The sequence below is a fragment of the Pithys albifrons genome, chromosome 1 (assembly GCF_047495875.1).
Source record: "Pithys albifrons albifrons isolate INPA30051 chromosome 1, PitAlb_v1, whole genome shotgun sequence".
NCBI lineage: Eukaryota > Metazoa > Chordata > Aves > Passeriformes > Thamnophilidae > Pithys > Pithys albifrons.
In genome coordinates this window covers 22764458-22792400 of record NC_092458.1, presented here as the reverse complement: position 1 = coordinate 22792400, position 27943 = coordinate 22764458, and the positions used below count along the sequence as shown (strand labels likewise).

General features: G+C 41.6%; 1 protein-coding gene across 2 annotated transcripts; it reads left to right on the top strand.

Annotated features, from left to right (window-relative positions):
* Positions 1-8209: 8209 nt before the first annotated feature.
* Positions 8210-26115, top strand: IL1R2 (interleukin 1 receptor type 2). 2 transcript variants are annotated; one of them, XM_071579096.1, is made up of 9 exons: positions 8210-8356; positions 14531-14661; positions 14757-15015; positions 17148-17322; positions 18727-18901; positions 19977-20042; positions 21253-21388; positions 23697-23842; positions 25128-26115. In XM_071579096.1, exons 2-9 carry the CDS (start codon positions 14583-14585, stop codon positions 25253-25255), a joined length of 1164 nt encoding a protein of 387 aa, XP_071435197.1. In that variant the 5' UTR covers positions 8210-8356; positions 14531-14582; the 3' UTR covers positions 25256-26115. The 2 variants fall into 2 exon arrangements, with proteins under 2 accessions (XP_071435197.1, XP_071435111.1); XM_071579010.1 differs by lacking the exon at positions 8210-8356 and adding an exon at positions 12842-12869.
* The last annotated feature ends 1828 nt before the right edge of the window (positions 26116-27943 follow it).

The window sequence follows — 27943 nt, the reverse complement described above, 5'->3', positions numbered from 1 at the left end:
GTGAGTAACACCAATGCTGGTCATGTAAACGGACAAATTCTTCTTGCAACATCACTTGCAATATCAAATACCACCCTGTATGTGGCAAATATTTCCTTTTTCCCCCTTCTTTTTCTTCCCTTTTCTGAATGAGCACATTAAGATAGCCTGCTTCAAGCCATAGTTTAGAGAGGTTCACATCTCAGGTGACCAAAGTTTCATTGCCATTTCATAGTAAGAGGCTGTGAATTTAATCTGGAAATTTTAATAATGACTCTATCCTTTCTCAGACTGATAAGATTTTAACATTTAAGCCTTCTCCAGAAAGGTCTTCAGGAAACCCAAAATTTAATTCACCCACAGTTAAAAGGCATTTGATTAATTCTAGCACTTGAGATTTCTATTGTGGTTTTCTTAGAGTAGGGAGACTGTTCCTGGGAGGATCATCAAGGTCACTGCTGTACTGCTGCTTTGATGATTAGTTGAGGTAAATTCCTAGTAATGGATAGAAGGGAACAATCCTTTTCCAGCAGAAATATGGCATGTTTTTAACATACAGTCTTAGTACATTGGTGGAATGTAGCCATCTTCTTACTATATGTTTTTAAAATGCAATGTGGCAGGAAGTTTCAGGAGAGTGAGCTGGTAACCACAAAAACTCACTTGTGGCACCTTGTTCTTTTCCCCCTCATACTTGTCTGAGATTGGTGGAACAAGAGACGCTAGAAGGGAACAGCCTCTAAACATTGAGTAAGACTGTAGACATCCTCTAACCTTCTCCTTTAGATTATTCTTTCTGTCCCATCCAAAAAAAAACCCAAACCCAAAACCTCCAAAGGTTTTGTATATGTGCTATCCTTTTGATGTGTTAGGGACACATGTTGATGTCTTCATCTGTTAAGAGATTAAAATTCTCACTTCCCTACCCTTAAAAGCTTCAGCTTCCTTCAGCTGAATATGATTTGAGTGCCGCATCCATCCAACTTGAAAAAACATAGTGATTCATTTTGCTTGGGAGAGCAGGTAAGCACTTGACATATTGACTCGATGTGCTGCTCACAGCCTACTGTGGCACCCAAACACTGACGAACCCTTTCTGCTTTTGGCAGAATACATCACTAGTTGGATTTCTTCAAGATTTGAAACAGATGGTTTGTAGTCCATTTTGATATCATTTAGCAGAGGGGTACCTTTAAGGTACAATCATCTTGTATTTTTCTCTCTGCAAAGTCTCTGATCTCCAGGTCTAGGAACTAGCATGCATATTATTTCTAGAGTACTGTAGAACTGTGAGTATATAATTTCACAAGTTAATCTTAAAATAGTGCAAGTGTAAATGTCAGTAGCTTTTCACATAGATACACTGCACTTTTAAATTCCTTTATTTATTGTAGTTTTATATATTGCTTTTTTATTGCAGGAGAAATTATATTAAGTTTACTTCTATTTAAAAGATATTGCAAGTGCATCAAAATGCTGCCTAAATAAACCCCACCTAGAGACCTAGCCTCTTCCCCATTGAGAAAATACACCCGAATTTTTTGAGAACTGGACTTGAGCAAGCCAGTTTGGTCACAGTTAACTGAGTTCCCCTACCACCAGCTTTGGCTGGTGCAGTGCTGAAGTGGGTACTCCTGAAATAGGGCCAGGGTCAGATTTTTTCAGTGCCCAGGTCTGAGGTTGTTCAGGCCAAATGTCTCAGTTTGGGTCATGTCTATTTAACTATTTAGCATAAGTTTGTGTGAGTAAAGAGGCACACATGAATGGGCTTATTTCCCACCTCAAGTCTGTGCCTGGTGTATTGGGACTTAAACTGATGGAGTGAAACTTACTTACTTCACCACTGTTGTGAATTATTTTTAAGAACTGATGCGTCTGAGGCATATTTAAAGACAGTAAGAATCCTTGAAGTGAACAGCATGTGATATGTGAAAGAAGAGGAGGGAGTAAGCAGCTGAAAAAGGAGATAAAATTAGAAGTGTAAGTGTCATTGGGCACAGACAGATGGGTACCAGCTGTCTTTTTTGGTAGATACTTAGATATTCTCTATGAACTGTGGAAGCAAAATGTGCTCTAACTGAACACTGCTAACCCTGTAGAAAAAAAATCTGTAAAAATATGAACCCTAGATTTAAATTATTTATAAGTAGAGCCATATTTTGGGTAAAGTATGTTGCTGTTTAATATTAAAATAGGTAAATATTTTAAATTGTTTCAGTCTCTAGTGCTGCAGAAAAACCTCTGGAGACAGGGTGAATATTTACTCTATATCACAGATGGGGAAGGGAGCTGTTATTTTTGAAGCAAGACAAAAAATTATACATACCTTCTTTTTTTTTGAAATGCTGATTCAGTTTTTCACAAAAAGAAAACTGGCAGCAGACCAAAAAAGTACAAGACCACCCATTCGAATTATTTGTTTCATATATTTAAACTCGACAAAGTAGAGAGAACAGTCTATAAAAAAAAAAAACAACAAACCCCCCCAACCAAACAAACAAAAAACCCCAACAAACAAACAAAAAAAAAACACTAAGGAAGGAGAAGAAGAATGATGAGCTAGGGCTGAAAGGAGAAGTAAGTGAAAAACTGATGTGAAAAATTGTGGTGTGTGTCCACTGCTGCAGCTGCCTTCCCTGCTCCACTGGAGTTCATAATGTGGTTAGACTTGGATGGATGCACAGCCACTGCTTTGAGACTCATAACCTTACCAACAGGAATCATTATAGGACAGTATATTCCTCCAGCTCCAGCTGCTGAAGTTATATAGGAAACTTGGTGTACAATTTTTGTTAAAAAACCCCAACATTTTGTCTTGATACCTTGCTATGTTGAGGAGGTCATACTACCACCCAGGGCAGCTAACAAGAGCTCTGTGTCATATTTAGGGTAATATTGACATGCCTGCCATTCACATTAACTGCTGTGTTGTGGCTCTCTATGTGGAAGACACTGGTGACTGAGGCCATTGAAGGGAAATGCTTCCCACATTCAACAAATTTGAGGAAATGTAGCTTGGAAGCATCCCAAAACATGGAACAGATTCCTTGTCATATTTATTAGGAGAAAAACATGCAGGTAATGTTAATTGCAATGGATGTCCTGCAGAATGTCATAATTCATAATTTGAGCCAGGATTCCCAAATTCCTATATCCTAGAGACCACAGACACATTTTAAAGTATACATCAGCAGGCCACATTAAACTTCAAGACATGAGTGGTTATAATGGTTGTTTGGCTTGGTTTCTTCTAGAATGTGTTTCCAGAAAGCAAATTCTAAATGTTCTCAGGTGCTTTCATCTCATTTCACAGCACTGATGACTTGCTCTAGTTGTAAACTGAATTAGTTCATCCAGGGTGAGCTTTTTGTTGTCAAATGAGCAGCAAGCATCAAAATCAAATTTGTAAAGAGGAAGCAAGCTGAAGCCTCTTGATGTGTGGCAATTCTTCCGGAACAGGGCAGGCAGCATGCAATCTAGGATGGCCCCCAGGGACAACAGATCAATGAATACTTGCACGGAGATGTTGCCTAAGTAAACACAGTCACAGGGTCTTGTTTCACAAGTGTATTTCCCTGTTACTTGACTAGTAATGAGATGCTCTTTATACAGTGAACTCTGGGTACCTCATGGCTGCCTCTCTTTCCTAGAAGACCTGATGTCTACAACTTTATGGGCCAGAGTGCAATGCACAAGGTTGAGCATGGACTGAATTGGGGGTGCAAGGGCTGAATTGTTTCCCAACATGATGCTGCCCTGAAAGGTGTATCTACACTTTCAGCTTCACACATGTGCTGAAGCAATGTATGGTTGCGTGACTAGTGCACGTACAGTACATTTTGTTCTGCAATCAGTTTCCATAGGTTTCATTTCACTATCTCCCACAGATTGCTGATAAGTGCTGTGTATTCTGGTCAGCCTTCAAGCAATGCTTCCACAAGTTTTCAGGAAACCTGTGGGTGTTCTGCACAGGATGTCCTTGGACATTGGCCCATGGGTATCATTCCCGCAACTTCACCTTTCCTGCAAATGGGTGCCTTTTAAAAATTCTGCCTTCTTGAATGGTGAAAGCCTTGATGTACTTTGTGATCTTTGCAGTCAGTCTTATAAACAAGGAAGCAGCGAGTAGCTGAATCCAAAGGTAATAGAAAGATACAAGCAATCAGCCAGTCCTATGTCTGGAGATGGGTCAACCAAAAGTAGGCACAGGGATGCAGTGCTGGGGATCAGAGGGACGGAATGGCAGGGAAAGACCTCCAAAGCCACTTGCCTTGGGCTGTGGAAAAGCTTGCTGCAGTGGCCTGTCGGCATGAGAACTCTTGCACATAGACTTTGCTCTTTGCAAATTTATCCTCTACTTTTTGTGAACCCATTTCATAGATGATGATGATGATGCATGACAGAGGAATGTGCCACCTTAAAGCGTCTTTGTCTAAAACTAAGACTAAATGGCAAACTGAAAGTTCTTTGTGACTAGACACAGCTGGACTTCAGGGGTTGCGTGGTGCTGGCTTCAACCAGCAGGAAGAGAATAAAGGACACAACAGAAAATATTTCTACAGAATTTTGAGAATCCATAGTATGTATACATGGGTTATGGCTGTCCTACCTCAAGCAGGACATAAAATTGCAAAATGTACACACATGGGCAGCAAGTATGGCAGAGGATCCAGAGCTACATCCCCTGCAGCAAGATTAGATAGTTGATAGGACAGACTAGGCATTTGGAAGACATGTTCGTGGCTAGAGGCTGGCGGTAGAACAGACTTCTTAACACCAGGTGGTGTTGGAATTAGTCCTTTCTTGAGGCTCTGAAAGACCTTAATTACTGTTTGCCTGAAAATACAAAGGGGAAAAGTCAGGCTATGTGTGTCGTGTTCTTACATCTCCTTAAACATCAGCTGTGAGTTACTGTCAAGACCAGAAATAGGGCTCTGTGGATTTTCAGTCTGACTTGTTGTGACTGCTCTGACATTCTTATGGTTTCAGATTCCTCAGTTGTCATGAATATTTTTCTGCAAGATGCTGCAAGCTATGATCTCTGACTGTTGGATGCCCTTTGGCAGATTAAAGGGTCTTTAGAAGACCTGGAGGTGTTTTCCACTAATTTGTGTATTGAAAAGTTTTTTCCCATACATATATGTGTCGCTTTTTCTCCTGAAGTCCCAAAAGTCCAGAACACCTTTTGTTCCTGGCTTACAAAGCCTTTTGCTGGCAAGACTGACCTATATCCTGAGTAAGCTGCACTGTGCACATAGGGATAGCTATGCATGCATTTTCAGGGCAGAAGAGTAAAGAGAGGGTCTTGGGATCAATGCTGAACATTCCTGACACATCTTCATATCATGAGAGCTGCTGACTGTGAGGTGGGCAGCCTTCATGGATGAACCAGGTACATGGCTGAGAGGGTTCTCTATGGCATTGCAAAGGTGGAGAATGATGCCGTTAAACTCTTAATGGTAACAACAGTCTCTCCTGCATTTGTACCACTGTACATTCTCCATCTCCTGTGTCCTGGCCCTACTTTTTCTCATAACCTACCTTTTCCAATGACCTACCTATTACTGTGTCAGTAGGTAACTTATCTCTGTACAAAATCCCCCGGTTAAATGTGTGATCTGGTTGTAGCAGCCTGTGCATGACTGGTAAGGCCACTGGGAGGACAGAGGTCTGCAGGGATGTGAGGGTTGTGCAGGAGAAGAGTGTAAGAGATGGACAAGAAAATGCATCAGAGGCACATCAGAACTTGGCTCCGGGTTTGGATGAATTTGCATCCACTTTCCTACAGGTGAAATTTCTCCTGTCTAGAAAGGTCTTTTTTTGAGAGAGGCTTGATAATGTATATAAAATACTAGAGGGTTTGCAAACCCTGCATTTTGTTTATTGAACGTGAAACACCTGAACCCAGAGCAACATGAATTTATTCATGGCAGATTCTAAGTGAGGCATAAGCCCTCTTAAAAACAGAGCTTCCTCAGTTCATTATCCCTCCTGTGCACCAGCTTCTGATGAAAACCGCTCTTGCATAAACACAAAACTCAGTACATTGAGAGAATTCAGAGAATACTATTGCTACCATTGCTACTTACGGGAAGTAGAGATTAACTGCTAGCTTTTGCTTTGTGTGTGTGCACATTGTTTTTGGTTTTTTTTCTCCTTTATGCATAAATATAAGCTGCCTTATCACAACCCACAGTTTGTGTTATTTCTCTTTCCTCCCACCTTGCTCTCCGCCCTGTCTGGCTGGGAAGGGGAATGATAGAGCGTCTGGGTGGGCACCTGCATTCAACCAAGGTGAACCCATCACAGTTGTCTTCTTAAACCAATCACCATAACTGGTTTAGAAATCTATTGTCCCTGTTGTTTTGGCTCATGTAACTCTGTATGACTTCCTGCTCCTCAACTGGACATAGTTCCTCCTCTGTCTGCTGTCACCATGGGCTTTCTGTAATCACTGCTGAAATTTTAAATCCTTCAACACTTTTGACATACAAGACCACAGAGCACATTATATTCCTTCATATATAAAAAGATCAATAATGATTGAAAGCAAGGACTGTACTTTTGGAACTGGAGGGAAAGAAAAAGCAATCTCAGGTTTGCTTTTTCCCTAGCATGCCTCTAGTGCCCTTACTGTCTCACTCTTGTGGTCTGAGAAGATGCCAAAGCTGTGGGAAATGACTGCTTTCTGTTTTCCTTAGCATTGATGCCTCCCAGTCAGCCCTATCTCTCAGCCCTGACATGGAGAGTGACCGTGTTGGTGCCACAGCTTTGCTTGAAGCCCTGCACTAAGGTGTGTTAGGTGGTGTGTGCTGCAGGCTTACTACATCCAAGAAATGGGGATGGCTGCTAGCTTGGGGAGACAGAAGGAACCTCAGTGAGGTTGTAGCAAGTTGAGAGTTTGGCCTCTTCTTCCACTTAACAAGTCACAAGACAAGAGGAAATAGCCTCAAGTTGCCCCAGGAGAGGTTTAGATGAGATATTAGGAAAAATTTCCTCACTGAAAGGATGGATAGGCTTTGGAATATTCTGCCTAAGGAACTGCAGAAATCACCGTCCCTGGAAGTGTTCAGAAGGTGTGTGAATATGGCACTTGGAGATGTGGTTTAGTGATGAACATGGTGATGCTGAGTTAATGGTTGGTTTTCTAAGGGTGGCCCAGATTAGAAAGATATAGAGGCAGCAATGTTGGGCCCCCTCATTGATCCTCTTGCTGAATCTGAGGTCCCCATCACCATGTGTGACCACATTGATAAGTGTGGAATCAGCAATGTTTGGCCTCTGCCCTGATTCGCTTGGCATGTCTTTTCCAGCCCCAGTGTCCCTGGAGCTCTAGGCTCTGTGGCTGAGTGCATTCTAACCCCAAATCTAATGACAACTTGTCACTGGGACTGAGGTCCCCATCACCAGGTCAGAAAAGTAGGGAAGCAGCAATGTTGGGATCCTGCTGTAATCCCCCTGCCATGCTTTTTCCTGCTCCAGTGTGCCTGGAGCTGTAGGCTCTGTGGCTCTGTGGACCATAACCCTAATGTTAATGGCATCTTTTCACTATGACTGATGCCCCCATCATCGTGGGTGACCATCATTTGAAAGGTGTGGAAGCAGCAATGTTGAGGTCCTGAACTGATACCCTTGGCATTCCTTTTCCAGCTTAAGTATCCATGGAGTTCTATGCTCTTTTGCTCTCTGATCCCTGACACTAACCTGAACCATAAACCTGAACAAAATTCAGAATAATTTTACCCATGAGACAAGGAAGAGATATTTTTTCACTTTTATTGTCATTTCAGAGAGACATTAGAATATGTTGTGTTGTAGTTTGGGATTATTATGTAAATTCTCTCCCCCGCCACTAACTGCCCATGCCAGCAGTTAACAAAAGAAGTAGTTAACTGCTGATCACTTGGATGGGGGCAGGTTTGTCTCTTTTGTTTTTTTGGGGACATCTTTTTTTCTTAGCTCGGCAGAACGCAGGAGCGGTGGTGGCCAAGGAGGGAAGCCGTTCTGCTGGCTACTGCTGGGGCTTCTGGCTGAGACGCTGTTTTTTCTCCTCGCTGCTGCTGTTTCTGCTGGTTCCTGCATCTGGGATCCCAGCCTCTGTTCCAGCCTGACCACCACCTACACTGACCACCGCCTGCACCGTCACAGCCTGCCTGCCCCGACGGGGGCAGTGACCCAGGAGAGAGAGAGGTTTGCAGCTGCTTTTGCAGGACACGTGGTGGTTCCCCATTTTCAGCTTTCTTTTTCCTTCATCTGGGACAAGAGACACAGAGTTCATCTGAGAGCTAACCACTCGTCTGTCTCGCTGGAGAGGGACTGGGAATTACTGGGGACTCACTCCGCAGCCAGCCGGACTGTGACATTTGACACTGCTTAAGTATAACTTTCCTCCTGAAGGAAAACCTGCTGGGTTTTGTTGTTGTTTGTTTTTTTTTCTTTCTCTTGTGGTGTTGGGGAAGTGGGTTGCACTAGTCTGTTTACATATATATATATATATATAGCAGTTATCCTTCTTGTATTAAAATTGCTTTTCTTAAATTTGATAAAGAGTGGTGTGATTATCGTGGAGGAGGCCCCTCCCCTGCTTGTGGGTAAACATTTTGGTTTTTTTTTCCCCTCAAACCAAGACAGTTGATATTTAGATTGTCACTATTTAGCAATTTAAATTACTCTCTCTAGTTCAGTTTAGAGGGACAGAGATATCACTTTACTTCTGCTACTTTCAACAAATTCAGCTTTGCAACAATTCTCTACCACTGCTTTTCCACATAGCACCAAATATCAAGTAGACTGTGCCCTGGGATGGTTTTCTCTCTTAAATAAAATTCAGCAAATCCCACTTTTTCAGAAGCTATTTCTTTATTTCACTGGTCTATGGCTGCAAGTCTGTGCACAGCAACTCTGGACCTCTCTGGTCATTACTTTGTCTCTTTCAGCCTGTTGATTTCTACGTTGAGGGTCTCCTCCTCCATGTCCCTTCCAGCTCCTGAGAGTGTCATTATTTTTTGCAGTCTGCCTGGCTTCTATTGCAGTGAAAAGGTCTCTGGAAATCCCAGGAACAAGCAATGGTGAGGCAATCTGTAACCAAGCCATTGTTACTCTGGCCAAACTAGCACTCTCTCATGACAAACTGTATCTCTTGGAGCATCTCCTCCTGTTTCTTCCACTTAGTCATATACAACTTGTGTATGACAGCACTTTTTCCTCTGGTTAAGCATGTAAATTCATGTGTTCTTGGAATCTGTCATGTGTTGTGCTAATTCCTCTGTTTAGTCTTTCTCTTTCCCCCAGGTATTTGATGGTTCTCAGAGCTTCTCTTCTTCCCTCTCCATTTCTGTGCTTCTCCAGACCCCATCTGGGAATGGTGCACAAGAACATCAGAAATTATTAAAACCAGGTTTGCTCATATCTATAAGCCCAAGATCATATCTTGGTGCAATAGCTGTGGTTTACTTTGCATCTGCTTGCCAGTCATCTTTCAACATCCAATATTTCTTAATCCCTCATCACCTTATTCTTACATGAACCAGAGAAATTTTCTTCAGTTTTAATTGCATGAAGTTCACTTAGCCAAACTTGATAACAGAACAAATAGCAAAGCCCATGGGATTGCAGTTCTTGGACGTCAAACCTCATCAGCCACAGAGCCACTTGAGTGAGTTCCTCCAGGACAGACAGCAGAACCTGAGAGCTGATAGAAGCAGCTGGTACATTAACTGTTCCTTATAAAATAGTCTTAGCCCCATTATATGATGCCTGAATTTCCATTTTCCGTTCCACAGAGTGGAGACACTGAACAGATACCCCGTGTTTGTGGAGGCCTTTTGAATGTCTCTGTTGCAAGGAACTTCCAGAACACTGAATATTTCTTGAGATTTTGTTTATTTTACTGGGATGTCTGAGGACAGTAAAAACCACCCAAATGTGGCAAGACAGCTGCATGTAGCCCTGATGTGGGAAATAGCTATCTAGTGAGATGAGCAACGAGTGAGACATAGGAGTCTGATCTTCAAGTTAGGAATTTCACAGCTATTCTCCAACATTTTGAGCTGTATAAATGAATCATCAGCACAACGAAACCACAGAATGACACCAGCTTCCCTAAAAGAGTCTCTCTCTATATACGTAGTTGCTAGACTTGCATATTTCTGTTTATAAATACTCAGTGATAACTGACCGCAAAAATGCCATGGCCTTCTTAGCAGACAGCTCCTAAAAACTCATAAACTTGTTTTATCTTTCGTTTCTTCCTGAGTTATTCTAAACCAGACTTTTGCACCTCCAGATAAATTATCTTAATTTGAGGTTCTTATAGTGGTGCGTGTGATCAGATATTTTCTGGATAAAAACACATCCAGGACAGAGCTCTTCTGAAGAAAGCTGTTTAGCAGTGTTTATCCTTGTTAGATGTATCCAAGGACATGATGTTATCTGGAAACTGCACTGCTATTTGGATTTAGTTTAGTTTTCTAAGGAAGGTCAGCACATGTTACTGTGTTATAAAGTCACTCAATGTTTCAGCTGTATCCTCCAAGGGACTGGGTCTTCAAAGTGCCTGGAGTTGTAGTAGTATGAGGAAAGTTGGTCATTGCTGATGTGTACAAATGGGAGACCCAAAGCACTTCCTCACCAGGCAGAACCCAGTTCTTACATGTGGTGATGGGCAAAGACAAGTTGACCAGTTGGCATCAGTGTAGTTGTGAGCGAGCCCAAGCATGTGCTGCTGCACCTGGCCATGACAAACTGGATGTGGGTGAGGTGGGAGTGGAGGACACAACATAAGGGGAAGGAAAGCACTGGAGCGTGGTGGGGAAAGGTCATGAGGTGGCTGCAGAGAAGGAATGTCTGTGAGAACACAGGGCACACACCTGTGGGAAAGAAGCGATGCTAGTTCTGCTGCTCATCAAACTGGTTGCTGGCATGTCTTTACTCAGTGCACACAATGAATGTGTTTGTAGCAGTGGGTAGGTACAATTTTTCCAAAGATATCAAGCCTCATTTCCTGCAGTTTTGCTCTTTTTGAGTCTGGTAAACAACTGGGGAATTATCTGGTTCTGGTGAACAGGGTTACAGTCAGAAACTCCCACATCTATCACACAAGTCACTCATACAGTAACAGCCTGAATTTAAACTTAATATAATACAGCTACCCAATCTGACAACCCTTCTTTCTGGTTGTATACAGTGAACTGGAAAAGGAAAGACTGATATAGTTTCATAATCTATGACATCAGATTTTCAGAATGATGTTCAGAGATTTCAGAAGGGAAGAACAGGAGTTGCATAGTCCAAATGTGGTAGTTTAGGACCAAGGGAGATGAGTTCTTTCTTTTCTACAAGAAGATGGAGTGTTACAGGTCAGTGAGTAACTTCAGTTATATTATCAGCCTTTCAGACTTATGGATAACATGACTGCTAAGGAAAACTGGGCAGCTATGTGTGGATCTGACAACTGTAGAGAACCTTGCAATGACTGCACTGATCAGGAGATAGAAACTGTAAAGATCACAGATTGAAATACAGGGCTTCATGATTTTTTTCTTTTTGTTTATTTACAGAAATTGTTATAATATGGTCAATATTGCCTGCACAAAGGAATATATGCAATCCAAGCATATGACACATCCCTAAAGATTGCAGTATGTTAATAGATGTCTTCATGAATATGTTTCTTCTCTCCGTAGTAGAGGGCAGCTTGGTTTCAAAACCTGATAATTTTTCATCTCTTAAACAATATTCTGAGGTCTCCAATACAAGTAAGACTAATATTACTTAGAGTCATTGAATTATGCTAGGATTAAATAAAAGATGGTTCCTACATGGTTAGTGTAATAAACACCTATGTTGTTTTTATTCCTCTGTCATTATGTGGTTAGTGAGAGCATCACAAGGCCTGAGCCTTGGCCTAGGACCCCAGAGCTCCAGACAAGGGCTGCTTGGCTGAGGTTTACAAAGCCAGGACAAGCAAGGATATTTTACTGAGGTCTGCTAGACTTGTGTTCTGACACCAGGTCTGGCAGGTCAGCTGGACACCATGTCTTACCTTCCTGGACTTGCAGTGAGGCAGTGCATGACAGCAGCTCCATGGAGCATCAAGAGGCTGTAAGAGATGCAGGGTTGCCTGGAGGAATCATCATGAGTCAGGACAAAGCACAGGAAAAATGTTTCATAATTCAGTTCCAGATCAAAATTCTTCATTAGGTTGCCCTCTTCCAGACATGTGAAGGCCAACATTGGCACAATTCATAATCCATTTCTTAGTCCTTCTGCTTTTGATCTACTTATAACTGTAATTTCTTTACACCCCATTGCAAGAGAGCCTTAATGTAGGCTGCCACACTGAAATGGGTATTATGGAAGGAAAGAGCAATCAGCACATTTGTGACTCACAAGTGATATGGGAAAACACAGAAGATTTATGTTGCCCATGAAGAGCTTGCTAAAACACGTAATGTGAAAATTACAATTATTTAGCTACTGTGCAATTTTTTGGCCACTGACCATGCTGCAGGACACCTTCTGTTATGCATGAGAATTTTTTATTTGAGGTAGACTGTGGAATAGTCATGTGAAGACATGAGTGTATACAACCTACCATTCGTCAGAAAAAAGGAAAATTAGTCATATATTTATTTAGCAGTTATTTCCCCTTTTTTGAGAAATCCAAACACATATTTTTTCTGTGCCTTTGTTTCCCTCATCTTCACTCTACGGAAGGAAAGAAAGTTGTGTCTAAAATGTCGTTTGGTTCTGACACAAATCGGATTGAGCAATGAGAGACAAATTTCCGCTGTGTGTTGAGCTAGACCTTATATAAGGTCCTCACTAACAATTTTCATGATAGCTTGTTTTTGTGAGAAGCTAATGGCTGAAAGACTGAAGAAACAGAGGTGAGTGAATCTGATGGAAATTTGAGAATGAAAACCTGCCCTAAGCTCTCCAATAAGGTTGATGGAGATTGCTAGGTCACTAAACCAAAGGGACCAAAAAGCTATGAACAAAATAACCAAGTGTTTTTGTCAGGCTAAGGATCTGAAGTGACAGAAACCCACCTGTTACAGGGTCTCCTGTGAAACATGGGGCTTGTTAATGCCACGAGCACCTAGTCCAGGTGTAGCTGAGAAGGGCTACAGCTCCATTCCAATGCCCTGGAAATCCTCACAGATCTAGCAGTAGGGGAGATGACCCATGGTTATGAAAGAGTGTTATTGAGCAAGAAGTTGGCTTTGTGGTGTTGCAGAGATAGCAATAAGCTGGAAATAGTTTATTATGGTCAGATTATCAGATGTCCGATAAGTACAGCTACCAGAACAGGAAGCAATTAGGATTAAAACCATGATATAAATATGAGAATTATAGGATACACAGAAGGTGCCCAAAGGTGAATACTTGCAAATATGGCTGTGTTATGTTGGTAGAAATGGATTTTTTTTTGCTTTTGGATATGATTTGAAGTAGTTGTCCAGTCATTTAATATTCATCATAGTGTTAGCCTAATGCTAAATGCATGCGATTTCCATTCCTGTATATAAAATGGAAATTGCATGTACCATGTGCATAGATGTATTGTATTGCTCATAAATTCCTTATACAGACCATAAACTAGTGCCTCTCTACAGCAAATTTCAAATATTTTTGCCTGCAGCACAATGAGGTAACACATTGTCAATCAACCAAATAACAGCAACTGAAGCCTCCTGGCAGAGCAGAAGCACTCAGTGATGTACGCAGAAGCTGCTGGACCCTTGCCAGGCCCATACAGATGACACTTGATAAATGACTGGCAGTGGATAGTTTTGTTTTCCCTTAGTGCCACCATATCTGATTTTCAGGACAAGTTATTCAGGGTTTTCCGTATCTTTTGTTTTAGAACAGATATTATAGTGCCCATTCTGAAAACTTGTGCAGTGACAGCAAGATGGGTGTGCATGCAAAGGGGGTCAGTGTATTCTGTCCCCACAGAAACATTTGTTGGAGACTTTGAAAGTTTGGCTCTGGTTATAGCAGGAAGTTTGTCTGTAGCCTAATTCACACTAGCTGGCTGACTTTAGTGGTCACACTGGGGAAGATACAGTGACACAGGATTTAGTGAAGGTCATACAACCTTAGGAGACACCTGAGATGACGATTTCAGAGAACTAAAGTCTCTTCTGCTGCATCTTTGCTCCTGTGTTCACCCAAGCTACTACACTACAGCTCACTTAAAGCACCTGACCTGTGCCATAGTCACATCTTGTTGCTAAACAAGCAGAGCTAGATTTTTCCACCCATAACTGTTGCACTGATAAGCTGGGAGGACAGCAGCATCTTGTGGTATGTTGCTTTCATCTCCTGGAGTGAAGAGGAAGGGACAGAAGTGACATGTGTTTGCCAAGCCAGATGTCTAGTTCCACAAGTCAGCCCCCATCAACTAGGAACGAAGGCACCTTTCCGCTCACTAAGGGTGAACCAAAGATCCCCATGTCCAGAGTAAGGAAAAGAGCAGTTAACTCTTAAAATAACACTGAGTATTTTCATTATATCATCTGTCTTGTAATAAACTTCCTTGTAGATTTCAAGACACTTTTCCTCGACCTTTTTCTTCTAATTTCCTGTGGAAAAAAATGTGTGGGCTCTTCTTTGTCCTGGTGATGTGCACAGCAGGTGCCTCTGCTTTCAGACTCCAGCAAGTCAAAAGCACAGGTAAGGTCATGTGTTTTTTTTCCTTCTCTCTCCCTTACCCTCCTTTTTAATATGCCTGTCTGACAGTAATGTAAAAATATCCCTGATTTATACAGAAAACTGCCCAGATCACACCGTGTTTTTCAAACAGTACTATGAACTGCATGAAGAACCTGTGGTTCTGAAGTGCCCTTCCCCCAGATACAAACATTTGGATTTCTCTACCTTGATCCCTAATATCACATGGTATAAAAATGGTTCAGAAACCATGATATCAGGAAGAGATGAAGATTCAAGAATCTGGGCAAAAGGAAATGAACTGTGGTTTTTACCAGTGATGCTAGAAGACTCAGGAGTATACATCTGCACCAAAAGGTGGGTATTAAAGAAAATCCAGTGCACTAACAAGATTGCTCTTTATTTTTAACTCCAGTTATACTCAGAGCATTTCTGGGTAAGATTATTTCCACATTGACATTATTGGAGACAAGAATGTGGAAAGTCAGAATGTTAAATGCACTGTGTGTCTCCTATAGTTGTATATACTGAAATATGGATAAATTGTGAGATGGGATTGCTGCTTTGGCTACAATCTCATGCCAAAACAGTGTGTAGAGAGTTTGTTCCAGCTTGCCTATGTGCCAGTCAGTGGTACAGCAAGTGGGAATGGTGTAGGCAGGGGATTTTGCAGAATGCATTTCAGATTGTCTTATGAAGCATATACTAAGGCACTGTGGCTCTGCAGTGGCTTCCTTCTTCCCTCTTCCTAATCCTTGGTCTTCATTTTATTTCTGCTTCACATTTTAAACCAGAATTTGATTGCCTTGGCATTGCTGAAAGACTTTCACAAGACCTGATGTGTACCTATTAGACTGATACCAGACTTGTGATATTGCAGTGGACTGAGACTTTAGGCATGGCTTTTTTCAGCCCTATTGGTCATCTCTTTTTGAGTGTTTACAATCTGACTTTGTACTGTTTCAAAAGAGGCATCAGGATCTGGATTGTTGGGAACTGAAGAAGGCAAAAACTCCCATCATCCTTAGAGCCTGAACTCGAGAAGGTGTTCCAGGTCACTGTCTCCTTCCAGCTCCTCCAGCCAAGCCAGCCTCCCAGTACACCCCTGGCACCTTGCTCTGGGGTTTATAGAGGAGAATATATCTCTACATCCCTGGAGTTGCTTGTGTAAAGCATGGTTTCCTTTCTGGCAAAACACATCTTGTGAATGCTGTGTGTCAGCAGTAGAAGAGATGGACAGGCAGAACTCAAGTTGAAAATCATGTTGAGCATATTGGGTTGGCCTTTCCACACGTCTCAGCAGTGATTTCACTGGTGGAGCAGAAGAGAAGACACTGACAGTGAGGCCAAAACAATAAAAAGTGGCAAATATTTTCTAGAGCAGAGTAGTAGCCTGAGACCTTCAAGGGTGTTTTTTAACCCCTTCTTTGGACTATTCTGCCTCAGTTCATCACTATATAACACTATGGAAGTGCTAACAACAGCTATAATAAACTGCTGTGAAACATAGTAGAAAAAGACATGCAAGAACTGAGTACATAACTTCATTGCTAACATTATTAGCGGTTTAACAGAGTGCAAGAAAATTGTATTTCCTTTGCAAATCATCTCACGGGGAAGCCACCAGATTCTTTTTTTCAACACTGTTAAATGAGAGTAGAAGCAAACTATCACAGATCTCTGCTTCTGTGGAGCAAGTATTTTGGATTTGGGCACCTGGCCTTTAAGTGACAGATGGCCATGGTACCCTGGCAGTAGTGTCAGTCTGCCTGCTGGCAGCACACAGCTGCTCTCCTGGAGGTGGCAGCCTGAACCCCCTGGCTTCGCTGGCCTGTTCAAGGATTGGGCACTGCCTTGTGTAGAGGCACCACCAAATCAGGCTTTCAGAGGTTGTAGAGGATGGGATGTAATTTAAGCATCTATCTCTCCTAGTTTGGTCCTTCTTGGAACTGGAAGTGACTGTTATTTGGGGCCTGAAAAAAAGTTAAATATTACAAACCTTTCAAAGCCAGAATGCCAGCTTTTCTACACAAAATGATAAGTACTCACAGAAATGTTGACAGTTCAATAGTGACTGTAGATGTATTTCAATACATGCTTCAAGGTTTTTATTTCATCATTAGGATTTTCATAGTCAGAACTCTTCCAAGGAAATGGTGGAGGGTTCATGACACCCCTGGTACTGTTCAGGTGAACACATTCACCCTTCTAGCAAAATGCTGTAGTCTAAGGGTGCACAGGAAACTTGGTGTACAAAAAAAGGTAAGAAGACAAGGCTGAAGGTCCAAGGCAGATGTGTGTCAGCAACATGTTTAGATTGTGCCAAAAGAACAGTACCAGTGATTTTCCAGCATCCCTCCTGGCGTGATCTCAGTCCTGGCCTCCTAGAAACAGCTCAGGAGAGAAATGAAGCCAGGAGAAAATATCTAGTGACACTTGAGTTCCTCGTGTCGCTAGTGGGTGTTCACCTCTCCCTTCTCTGTCTGCAGGAACTCCTCCCACTGCGCAGAGGTCTCCATCCACCTCACAGTCGTGGAGAAGACAGCTGCTCGGGAGATTGCCTATCCCCAGGTCCTCTTCACTTTCACCTCTGGAAAGATTGTTTGTCCTGACCTGTGGGATTTTATACCAAATAGGACAAGCCTGGAGCTCAAGTGGTACAAGGTAGAACCTTCACCTCCTCTTTGTGCATAGGCTAATGCCAACTTGGCACATAAATCTCTGCTTTATGTTTCTCCTGAACATCATGTTGGTAAAGTCATGAGCACAGTGTAATACACTGGGAATTTTAGGGTGGATGTATATATTTTTAGAAAGGTTCTCTGGGATGGATTCAGTACAGGGTGAAGTGTTCCGTATGTTGTATGCTCTCGTAGGCAGTGCAACTCTTTGTAAGGCTAGATTACTTACCCAATTCCATGGTTTGCCACCTGAGAACAGGCCCTTGTCTTCTGTGCTGTATTTCTCTTTATGGCCCTTCTAGTGAATCCTATAAAGTAGGACCTCCCAGGGATGCTTCCTCTATGTTCAGAAGGGGTAGCTTTCAGTAATCAACTGGAATACAGCATTGGAAATATTAGGTTAATTACACAATGCTTGCTTAGAGTGTTCTCCTGCCTAATTTGCCAGTTTGTGGCTTTTCAGGTAGGCAAGCCTAGTTTTGCCTCTAATATCAAATATCCTCACTTGATTATCCTCAGCTGTAAAATTTCACACTGGAGAGCAGGGGATTCTTCTTAGGTGTTCATAATAACTCGATCTAATTTTTATTTATGCTCCAATTAAGTTCACATGCTCTGCCTTGTGTGGCTGTTGTCTTACCATAGGATGCAATATATAGGCTGGCTTCCTATTGCAGCGCCTAAGTTGTGATCGGTACCATACCAGCAGAATGTTGCTGCTCATCATTCCCTTCAGATGTGGGATATAAACCACATTATCTAAGTAAAAGACTGTCCCCCTCAATATGGTTCTCATTACAACTGTCAGAAAGAGTTACCCTGCCTTCATGGAGTAGGAACATCATTGCTCCTAGTAGGACTCCAACCTTTGTATAAAGACAGCCTTAGGGATACAGAGCAGGAATTTATCACAGTTTATGAGGTATGTAGGGTAAGTAACAGTTATGTGAAAACCTTCATGGTCACTAGCATTTGTGTTCAAAGAAAACCTTACAATATTAGTCTTAGGAGGTCATGTATGGAAAGTGATACCATTGTGAAAACCTTCTGAGTACTAAAATGATTTTGTCTTAGAAGAGTATCTTGTCTGATTGAGGACTCAGAAAAGAGTCTATTACATCTTTTCCATCTCAAAGTGTGCACTTAAATGAAGAACATTGTAGATAGATTAAAATAACAGCTCTTCACACTTCATATATCACCCAGAATATTTTAAAGACAGATACACATTAAAAGAGTTTGCCCTTTGGTGGGAAAGTGGAACTGCTCACATTTCCCACTGGTATTTAATAACGGAGAGACAGGGATGAGTAATTTTGTCTGGGAGTTACACAGAGTGTAACCATAGCTATCTGAGTCATAACACCAGATACTGTCCTTTCTTCAGGATGCTCTGCCTTTGGAAGATGACAATGAAAAGTTCATCATTTTGAATGGTTCAACTTCTCTGATCATGACATCTGTGCTACCAACAGATGCTGGCTATTACACTTGCAAAATGTCATTTCCATTTGAAGGTGTGACGTATGAAATCACCAGGACAATTCAGCTAGAAACTGTTGGTAAATATAATATTTGATAATTACAGGCATGAAGCACCTCTTATACTAGGAAAAGCTGAGAGAATTGGGTTTGATCAGCCTGGAAAAGCAAAGCCTTTTGGATAACATAATTGTGACCTTACAATACCTGAAGGGGCTTATGAGAAAGAGGGAGAGGGATGTTTTACAAGAGCATGAAGTGACAGGACAAGGGAAAATGGCTTCAAACTGAAAAGGGACAAGTTGACATTAGATATTAGGAGAAAGTTCTTTGTTGTGAGGGTGGTGAGGCACTGGAATGGGCTCCCCAGAGAAGTTTTGGGTGTTCCATCCTCATCCCTGGAAGTGTTCAAGGCCAGGCTGGATGGAGCTCCACATAACCTGATCTACTGAAACACGTCCCTGCCATGGCAGGGAAGTTGGAATGAGATGATCTTTAAGGCCACTTCCAATCCAAACCGTTCTGTGATTCTGTGGTTCAGTGATTGACACCTTAAAACATTATAGGACTTAAGAAAACCTCTTTGCTAGTGGGACTTGTGAGGGGAGTTCATGCTCGGTCTCTCAGGCATGCCAAGGGAAGGGGACACCGTGAGTGCTTCCTCTGGCACTGATGGGGCTCCTATGGCACCACTGGCAGGACAGGGGGTACTTTTGCAAGTACCCGTGTTTGTTAAACAGAGTAATTTATGTCTTGGGGGCAGTGGGTTGTCACTGCAAACGGCTTCAGAGGGTTTAGGAGTTAAAGCACTTCGTAGTGGCTCAGGGCGGGGGCCGGACGCGGTTTGGCAGAGGCTGGGAGCGGAGCGGGGCCGCGGGAGGAAGGGGCGATGCTGCGCCGAGAGGCCACCAGGGGGCGGCCGTGCCGCGGGTTCCCCTTGCTGCATCCATCGGGATGGGAGGGAACCGCATCCTTCCTCCGCAGCCGCGGGCTCTGGGCTTGGAATGGGAATGACTCCTTTTGCCAGGCGGTTTAACAGTCAAATGCGTTCCTGGGAGACGACAGATGTTGAGCGAAGTGGCACGTTTTCTGGGTCTGGGGCCATGCCCAAGTTCTCTTCTGCTAGCACTCACTTTGTTCTCTTTCTAACTTCAGAAAAAGAGAAGAGAATTACTCCAATAATTGTATATCCAAACCAAAAGACAACATCAGCTGCTCTAGGTAAGGCCCAATATTATTCTTGGAAACACCTAATGAGAGAAAAATTAAAGCCGATCTTCTTACAGTGTAATTTCTTGGTGTAAATTGTTGTAGTATCCTTGATCTTGACTATCCTACCTGAGAGTCAGTGCTGGAGTAGTTTTTGCTTCTTACTGCCTACAACCAGATGCTGTTTTACAGGTAGGAGAAGCTGCAGAACTGCTGTACATTTTAGGCCCTTACAAAGCAATAAAAGCGTGTTTGCACCATTAGCTCAGCCGTCCAGAATTCCCCTTTCACTTAAGAACTGTTCATATTTTCTCAGATTGATCTGGTTATCTGGTAGCTTTTTACTGTTTGAACTAGACAGTTGTTAGTTAGCAAGTACTTTGATAGGATCTCAAATTTTCTTGGAAGATTATATTGTGACAATAAATTCCTGTTGCATTTCCTCTTCCCAGAAAATGCCAGTTTTATTTTACACTAAACTTTTTTAACTTGGGTACTATACACACAACTGTGTCCTAGGATATTGTTAGTTTTCTTTCCATCACTGCAGGACTACCAAGTCTTTTTTTTTCTTTGTTTCTTTTCTTTTCCCCCCATGCTATCTACTTCCATATAGTGTTTTATATTCTTTTTATCACCACCTGCACAGGTATAATAATAACACTGTTTGCATTATGTGGCCTTGTGTTTTCCATATAAGATAGATCCACACCAGTCTGGAGCCTCTTTATCCTTACCTCTGAGGTACAATAACTATAGCAAAATTTCAGAATTTTTGCACAATCACTTTATCCCTGGAGGGCCCACCTTGAGATGAATGCTCTTGCCCACAGCATCTCTGAGTAAGCTACACTTTTGGTTAGTGCAGTTGCTCCAGAGGGGTAAAGCACACAGTGCCCTTTGGGCTGCAGTACATCAGAAAGAGCAAGGCCACAGGGATGCAGCTTTGCCTCCTGAGGAACGTGTTTAGAGCAAGAGTTGCTAATTGTTGCAATAGGGAAATGGTTTGGTAGCACTGGGAAGGTTGGCCAAACTGAAGGGGTTTGCTGCCAAGGAGTTGGGGATCAAAAGCAATCTGGGGATTAACTTCAATTTTGAATGTAGTCGTGCTTGACATGTGTGGAAACTTGATTTCCCACTGGAGTTGTTGCCTATCACCAAAAAAGAGAGGAGTTCTTCACATGTATCCAAATTGTTTCTCAATCTTTGTGTTTTTTGACAGGCTCCAAGATGACTCTTCCATGCAAAGTGTTTGTTGGGCTGAGCAGCCACATCCAAACCTACGTGGAATGGCTGGCAAATGACACCAGCGTTGATGTGGTTTATAAACAAAGCAGAATCACAGAGGGAGAACGACAGTAAGTCTGGGTGAAAGTGCTTCCTTGTGCTTGTTGTTCTAGCCTGCAGTGCTGCAGTGGCTCTTGGTGCAGCTAAATGCCAGGTAATGAAATGGAACACAGACAGATCTGAAGTGAAGGCGAAAGCTGAGAAAAAAAAAATGGGCAGGCAAGCAAAAAACCATCCCAAACACAGCCCAGTCAGGGTGAAATAAATTCTTTACCTCTATTTTTCGATTCATGGTATTTTGCAAATGAGTCAACATTGAGACTTAAACCAGAAACACATTTTCATGAGCAACTGAGCTGATGTAAGAGCAGATACAGTGGAAAGCAACGAGACTTGGTCCTGCCCAGGGGTTTCTCTTATCTCTCTCCTTGTCCCATGCTAGAAAAGTGGCAACATTCTCTTCTTGACAGTCATGAGGTTCTCTGAATACACTAAGGCAACAAAAAACTACCCAGTGTTTTGATGATTTTTTAAAAAATAGTTGTTTTCCCCCTTAAACTTGTTCTTTTCCACATTACTGAGTGAAACTGACTCACAGACACCCAGTGAGTGCTAGAACTGACGCCAGGGTAGCACTGAAGGGAATGTTGGTGGGAGGGAGAAACAGGATGTTCCACATCCTCTTGCCCTGATACATTGTGTCTCTCAGCCTTGAAAAGCTTTCTTTCAGCTGCCTCATAGCTGCATGCCTCAAGGCCTTTCCCACTAGGAAAGGAGGTAAGACATCTGCTTTCCGGACCTGTGACATGTTAACCTGAGTAACTCACTTACATTCAGGCACACCTCTAGTGTTTTGCAAATGGGAGGTAAAACTTCCAGCTGAAATCTCTCCAAGTCGGACTGTTGTCTTTCGTTTCATGAACCTGAGAGTGCCTACAAAGATCATCGCCCTCACCTGAGGTGCAGTGGCTCTGCCTGTACTGGTGGACAGAGACTGAAAGGTTTCTTTGCCCTAGGATGCCATTGCCTCAGTTGTTAATTGCTAAACTGGTCACACATGGGCTGGAACTTTCCCAAAGAGTTCCTGGATATCTGACTAGAGTTTAGCACAGGTTGTTCCCAAAAGAGTCTGGGGATGTGGCTTGTGTATTTTAAGGGACAAAAGTGTTTAACAGCTATGGATATGAGCTGGCTTTGGCCATTTGTATTCACCAGTGCAGATCTAATCCTGCTGCAGCCAGAGGTAACATGGTGACTCAGCTGTATGCCCAAGCCTTTATGTGTTTTCCCATTCCCCACAGCATGACTGGGAGCATTGATTTATAATCTTGTTTACATGGGTAAGTGCAAATGCATTAAACCTGTGGTTGGGAACCACAAAAGGTATTGCAGCTATAGTCTCTGCAGGTTTAGAACAGAGCACACACATACTTTCTTACTTGGACTTTAAAAATTACTTTTATTATGACTATCTCTATCATTATTGCTGTTACATATTATTATGCAATTGCACAAGGACAGTGACCATGGCAGCTAAGGCTCCTGTAGAACCCAGTGTGTGAGACACTCCAGTTTTGCCATAAGCCTCCATTATGACAGCACGGCAAAACAACTCAAATGCCATCAGGAAAACAAATTCCCTGCAGAAATCTCTGGGAAAAAGCCTACCACCATGTTACTGCCTTCCTGTGGTACAGTCCTGGGAGGAGTGCCCAGGGAATTCCATTGCCATGTTGCAGGCTCATGATCATATCATTAAAGAGCAGCTGCACAACTGCCCCAGCAATGAATAAAAGATACCAAGGGACAATGTTTGACTGCAGCTAGAAAACCATTTTCAAACACTTGGACTCCTGAAACAATAAGGTTGAAATAATCTGGAAACTTCTTAGACAGTTTCTTGTGTTGAGCTTTTGGCTTGGGGCATGTGAAAGACAGGAATGGTTGTTCAGGTTTTTGAGAGAGCATTTGCAGGGTTATGTTCTCCATATGTCTTCTTCCTGCTGGTAATAATAGTTTCAGAAATGAATAGGTGGTCAGAAGGAATTAGGTCCTTCCACAATGCTGTACAGCAAGCTCAAAGATATACAGAATTCTACTTGCCTTTCTTCCCTCCCTTTTATTTACTTTTGCAAGACAAATTCAGATATTTTTTTCTGTGTGCTCCAAAATGTGAAGAATGAGTACTGCCCACTGAGACTCAAGTAGTTAGCACAACTGGGCTGGGAGACAACTTGTCCTTGAATGCTGAGGGGCTAGTTCAGAAATTAGCCACTATCCAATGCACTTTTTTGCAATATGCTCTTAGAATGAATATATATCAAATAGAGAAGGCAGCTTATAAAAGTATTGAATGTCAAACTTTTTTTATTCTTTCAGAGAAATTGTAGAAAATGGGGAAAACTTCATTGAAGTACCATTGATTTTTGATTCTGTTGAAGAAATGGACTTTTACACAGACTTTACCTGTCTGGCTGAGAACACATACGGATACCAAGTTCTGCCAACAAGGGTCAAGCAGGAAGGTAGCTAATTTGATTGCTTATTTTGGATGATTGTTATCATTATTCTGATGCTGACATATCATCCAAGCCTTTTATACTGTCAGAGACAGTGTCGGGATGAATTATTGCCTGGGGAAAGTCTGGTTGCCTCTTTCACCTGTAGTGTCTGACACAGCCTGTTCACAAAATACATCTTCTGTGGGTCATTTACCAGCATTTAATACAGGGACAAGGACCCATCTGTGCTAGTGTATCTGTTTATGTTGTAAGACTCTAATTTAGATACACTCTGTGGAATGATGGTTTCAGTGAGACTACTGGCAAATTCCCTTTCGGTGCAGCAGGATCAGATCTCTTCCAGTTCCTCAATAAGTAGGGGGAAAAAAGACAATATCGGAATGAATTATTTGAGTGTTCCTTTTCCTCATGCACAGACTACCACCAAAATAACAAGAAGTGTAAATTATGATGGGTGTTGTTATTTTGGCTCCTAGAGATGGGAAGAGAAGACCTCAGCTCAGTGCAATTAATGCTGCAGCATGAGAGACCATTGGCTATGAACCAGCTGTAAAAACAATCGGAAGCAATGCTAATTGTTTCTTTGCATGAGGTGGATGAATCATCAAAGCTTCCTCAAACTGTCTTAGAAGGCATTCATTATGAGTTATAACTTAATCTTCATTATGAATTATAACTTACTTTGACATCCTATGATGAGAGATTTGTGCTCACTTTGCTGGATGATATGCTGCCCCTGTTCGTGAGCTACACAATTATTACTACAGAGGAGTCAATGCATGTTGGAATAATGCAAAATGGTTTGGACAGAGATTGGTCTTGGAAACTAGCTGTATTTGGGAAGATGTTCAGCATCTCAGCTTGATCATTACTAATTTATAAGCTGCTCTGTAGAAAATTATTCACACAACTTGTAGATAGGTGTTATGTACTCCCACTCCATGTAGTGTTTTTACTTCCTACTTGGAGTGTCTCTGCTTTACGAAACCAAGATAGCACACAGACACTGTGGCCAGAGGTTGGGAAGAGTCAGGTGTATGTAAAGGATTGAACTTTTATTCTCACCCTCTGTTGTTTTCCAATTCTTCTTCCCATCTTCATAAACACATTTCCCAGAGTGTCCAATCAATAGACCTCTTCCTTTCACATGTGAACAAGCTGTGCTGGAATGTTAACTTGCAGGCGTCCTTTTTATTGTGATTTCTCCTCTTCCTCCTTGAACTTAGAGAACTATGTTCCTTGGAGCTTGTTGGATCTTTTTTAATATTTAACTTCTTTACTTTTCCAGCTGTTGGCTTGTCCTGGTACGTTGCAATGATTCCCATTGCATTGGCCTGTGTGATCGTGGGAGGGATATACATGCACAAGTGCTGGAAGCGAAGAGACGAAAAAGGATATACAATAGCAAAGGTTTAAAATCTGTTTGGCTCTTCAACTGCTAAGAGAACAAAAGATCACCATGGCTATCTTTCACATGAGACACTTTTCTGACCTGATATACTGCATTCCCAGCAGACAGATACATATCAGCTCTTTCCCTCTTCTCCAAGTCTTCTGTGGTCTGATGAAGTTAAGAAGCTTGCATTTTTATGCTGCCTAGATGCAGGAAACCTGATTCTATTATTTTGCAACTAGAGTGCAATCTGTAAAATTTTGTAACACAGAATACCAGGATCATGCTCTAGATACGAAAAAGGCAGCGAAAGGGAGGTGCTCTCACCCTTTGTAATTCCAATAAACTTACTGGGAGTTTTTTTGTTTGTTTGGGTTTTTTTCTCTTTTTTTTCATTGAGGAAAAGGAAAAGAAACCTGCTAAATATATATATATATATATAAAATGCTAAGAAAGCTTGCTACAAAAGGACTATTTGACAGTAGAGTGGAAAAGTAGTTTTCTTATGCAACAAAACTAAATTTATTTTACTTCAGTCTAAAAAGAGCCATTTGTTTTCTCTTTTCCAGAGCCAAATGCAGTTGTCTTGGCAACTATATATCTATGAACTTCTCCATAGAAAAACTATTTTTTTTCACCTTTTGGATAACTCTTTGCTTAAATGGACTGTCTCAGAATATCCTTCCCCCAAAGTTAACTACATCTGTATAACAGATAACTGTACACTGGAGTATTTGGTTCTGTTTTATCTACCAATGTCATAGCCAGAGATTCATAGGCAGCTGTAACATGTTGTTATCTTTGCCAAGGAAAGAATTTGGAGGGATGTTTTACTGTTTTGAGAGTCATTTGACTAATAAAAACTTTTATTCCTGGAAGTGGTTGGACAGATTGCCAGTAATAATTAACAGTCTCACCCTTTTGTGCCTCCAACCCTTTCTGTGAGCAGTCTGGTTGTAGCTTCAAATTGTGTCCTTTAAACTGCAGTATTCAAATTGATTACTTATGATGCAAAACACTACCTGTCAGGTTAATCTAACTGTATCCTAGTCTTGACATAAATCAGAAGGGAGCAATAAATAATCGGTGACCATGTTGTACTTTGAGGGTCAGAATGAGTAAAATTACTTGGTTACTTCCTCTTTGAAGAGATATCACTTATGATAGCTAAGAAATAGCTCCATGATATATAATGTGTATTATCTTCATTTGCATGGGAGGGAGGAGAACCTGTCTTAAGGACTACCTTGTAACAGAACCATAACAGACACCTCTCACAGACACTGAAGATAAAGCTTTCTGTTCATGTAAGTCATCCCATAGGTTTTTCAAACTCTGTAGGGAAAAAAGCCAACAACAACAACAACAACATAAAAAATGTTGGCTCCAAAGAAAAAAATTATAACAACCTACGGAAACCACATCCAGCTGGGAAAGACCATAATCTAATTCCTTTCCACCACCTCTTATAGTTGGCTCTGAATTTAGTCCAATAAATATCTGGAAAAACTTTAAAGAGTAGGATGTGGCTTGAGTTAAGAAACCTTCATTATCTATTAGCAGGAACTTTCACATTAATGAGATTTAAGCCAAAGCCTCCCTTTAAATATTCTAAATGTTTGCTGTGAAGATACAGGCATGGAGATTAGCGTTCTAATGCAGTCTGAGTCAAGAGCAACCAAAGAATACCACAGAACTCACTGTTTCCAAGCACAGAATGTTAGAGATGATGATAAAGACTACATATATTTTATGGGCAGATGGGAAAAAACTGTCTGCAGGTATGGAAAACAGTCAATCCACTTGGCTATCTGTTCTTTGAAGGAAGAAAACTATATATGAACTGACCAATGCTGGAAGGTTCATGAAAAATATTTCAGGAACATCAGGAATGGTCATTATTTTCAAGCAATCACTAGTCTGCAGCTAGAGAACAAATTATGTTTGTCAATAATGTGATTGGTTCTTCCTTTCCATGTGTATCCTTCAAGAATAGCCTGATAACACATCTGGCTGCAGGGGCAGGTTGGATTTCACTTAGTAGCAGAAAAGAAGCAGAACTTCAGTATATGGAGTATTGGTGCCATAAGAAAGTTAAATACCTCAGATCCTCCTCCAAACTAGAGAAAGAAAAGTGAATGTGAAATAAAAATTAAGCATGTAGATAATGGATGTTACATATGCAGTGGCACCTTGTATACAAAAGGAATGTAAAGAAACAAAAGCTTATCTTTTATGAAGTGATATTCGGTTCTCTAACTATTGGTATAGTAATATTCTAAAGGCTTTCCTCATAAGCAGACTTGTTCAAGTGAACTATATAGTGTAGATATTTTACAGGTAGACTTGAACAAGTGACCTACTTAATGTAAATGTTTAATGTCAATTTGTATCATTATACAGAAGGGTAACATTGTTTTTGAAAATAGTATAGTATGGCCAAACTTCCCGAACGAAGATGTGGGAAGAGCTCTCCCCAGGTGGGGGTGTGCCCTCCGAGCCTGCGCAGTGGATTTTTTAGGTGAGGCACAGCGTGCGCTGAACTGGCCCCACCATTTAAGTCCCAAGGTCCATTTGCCACGGCCGAGCGAGCTTGGACGGTGACAGTGAAGTCCTCAGGACTGTCTACAGCATTTTGAAAATTATATTTTGAAAATATAATGTGAAAAATGGAAAACAAATACAAAACAAACCAAAATGCTGGTGTATCA

Bases quoted from the DNA above. Each gene is read 5' to 3' on its own strand.
- IL1R2 (XM_071579010.1), top strand. From the start codon at position 12,844: ATGGCTGAAAGACTGAAGAAACAGAG. The intron at 12,870-14,530 runs GTGAGTGAATCT...ACTTCCTTGTAG, and splicing joins GAAAGACTGAAGAAACAGAG to ATTTCAAGACACTTTTCCTC. The intron at 23,843-25,127 runs GTAGCTAATTTG...TTACTTTTCCAG, and splicing joins AACAAGGGTCAAGCAGGAAG to CTGTTGGCTTGTCCTGGTAC.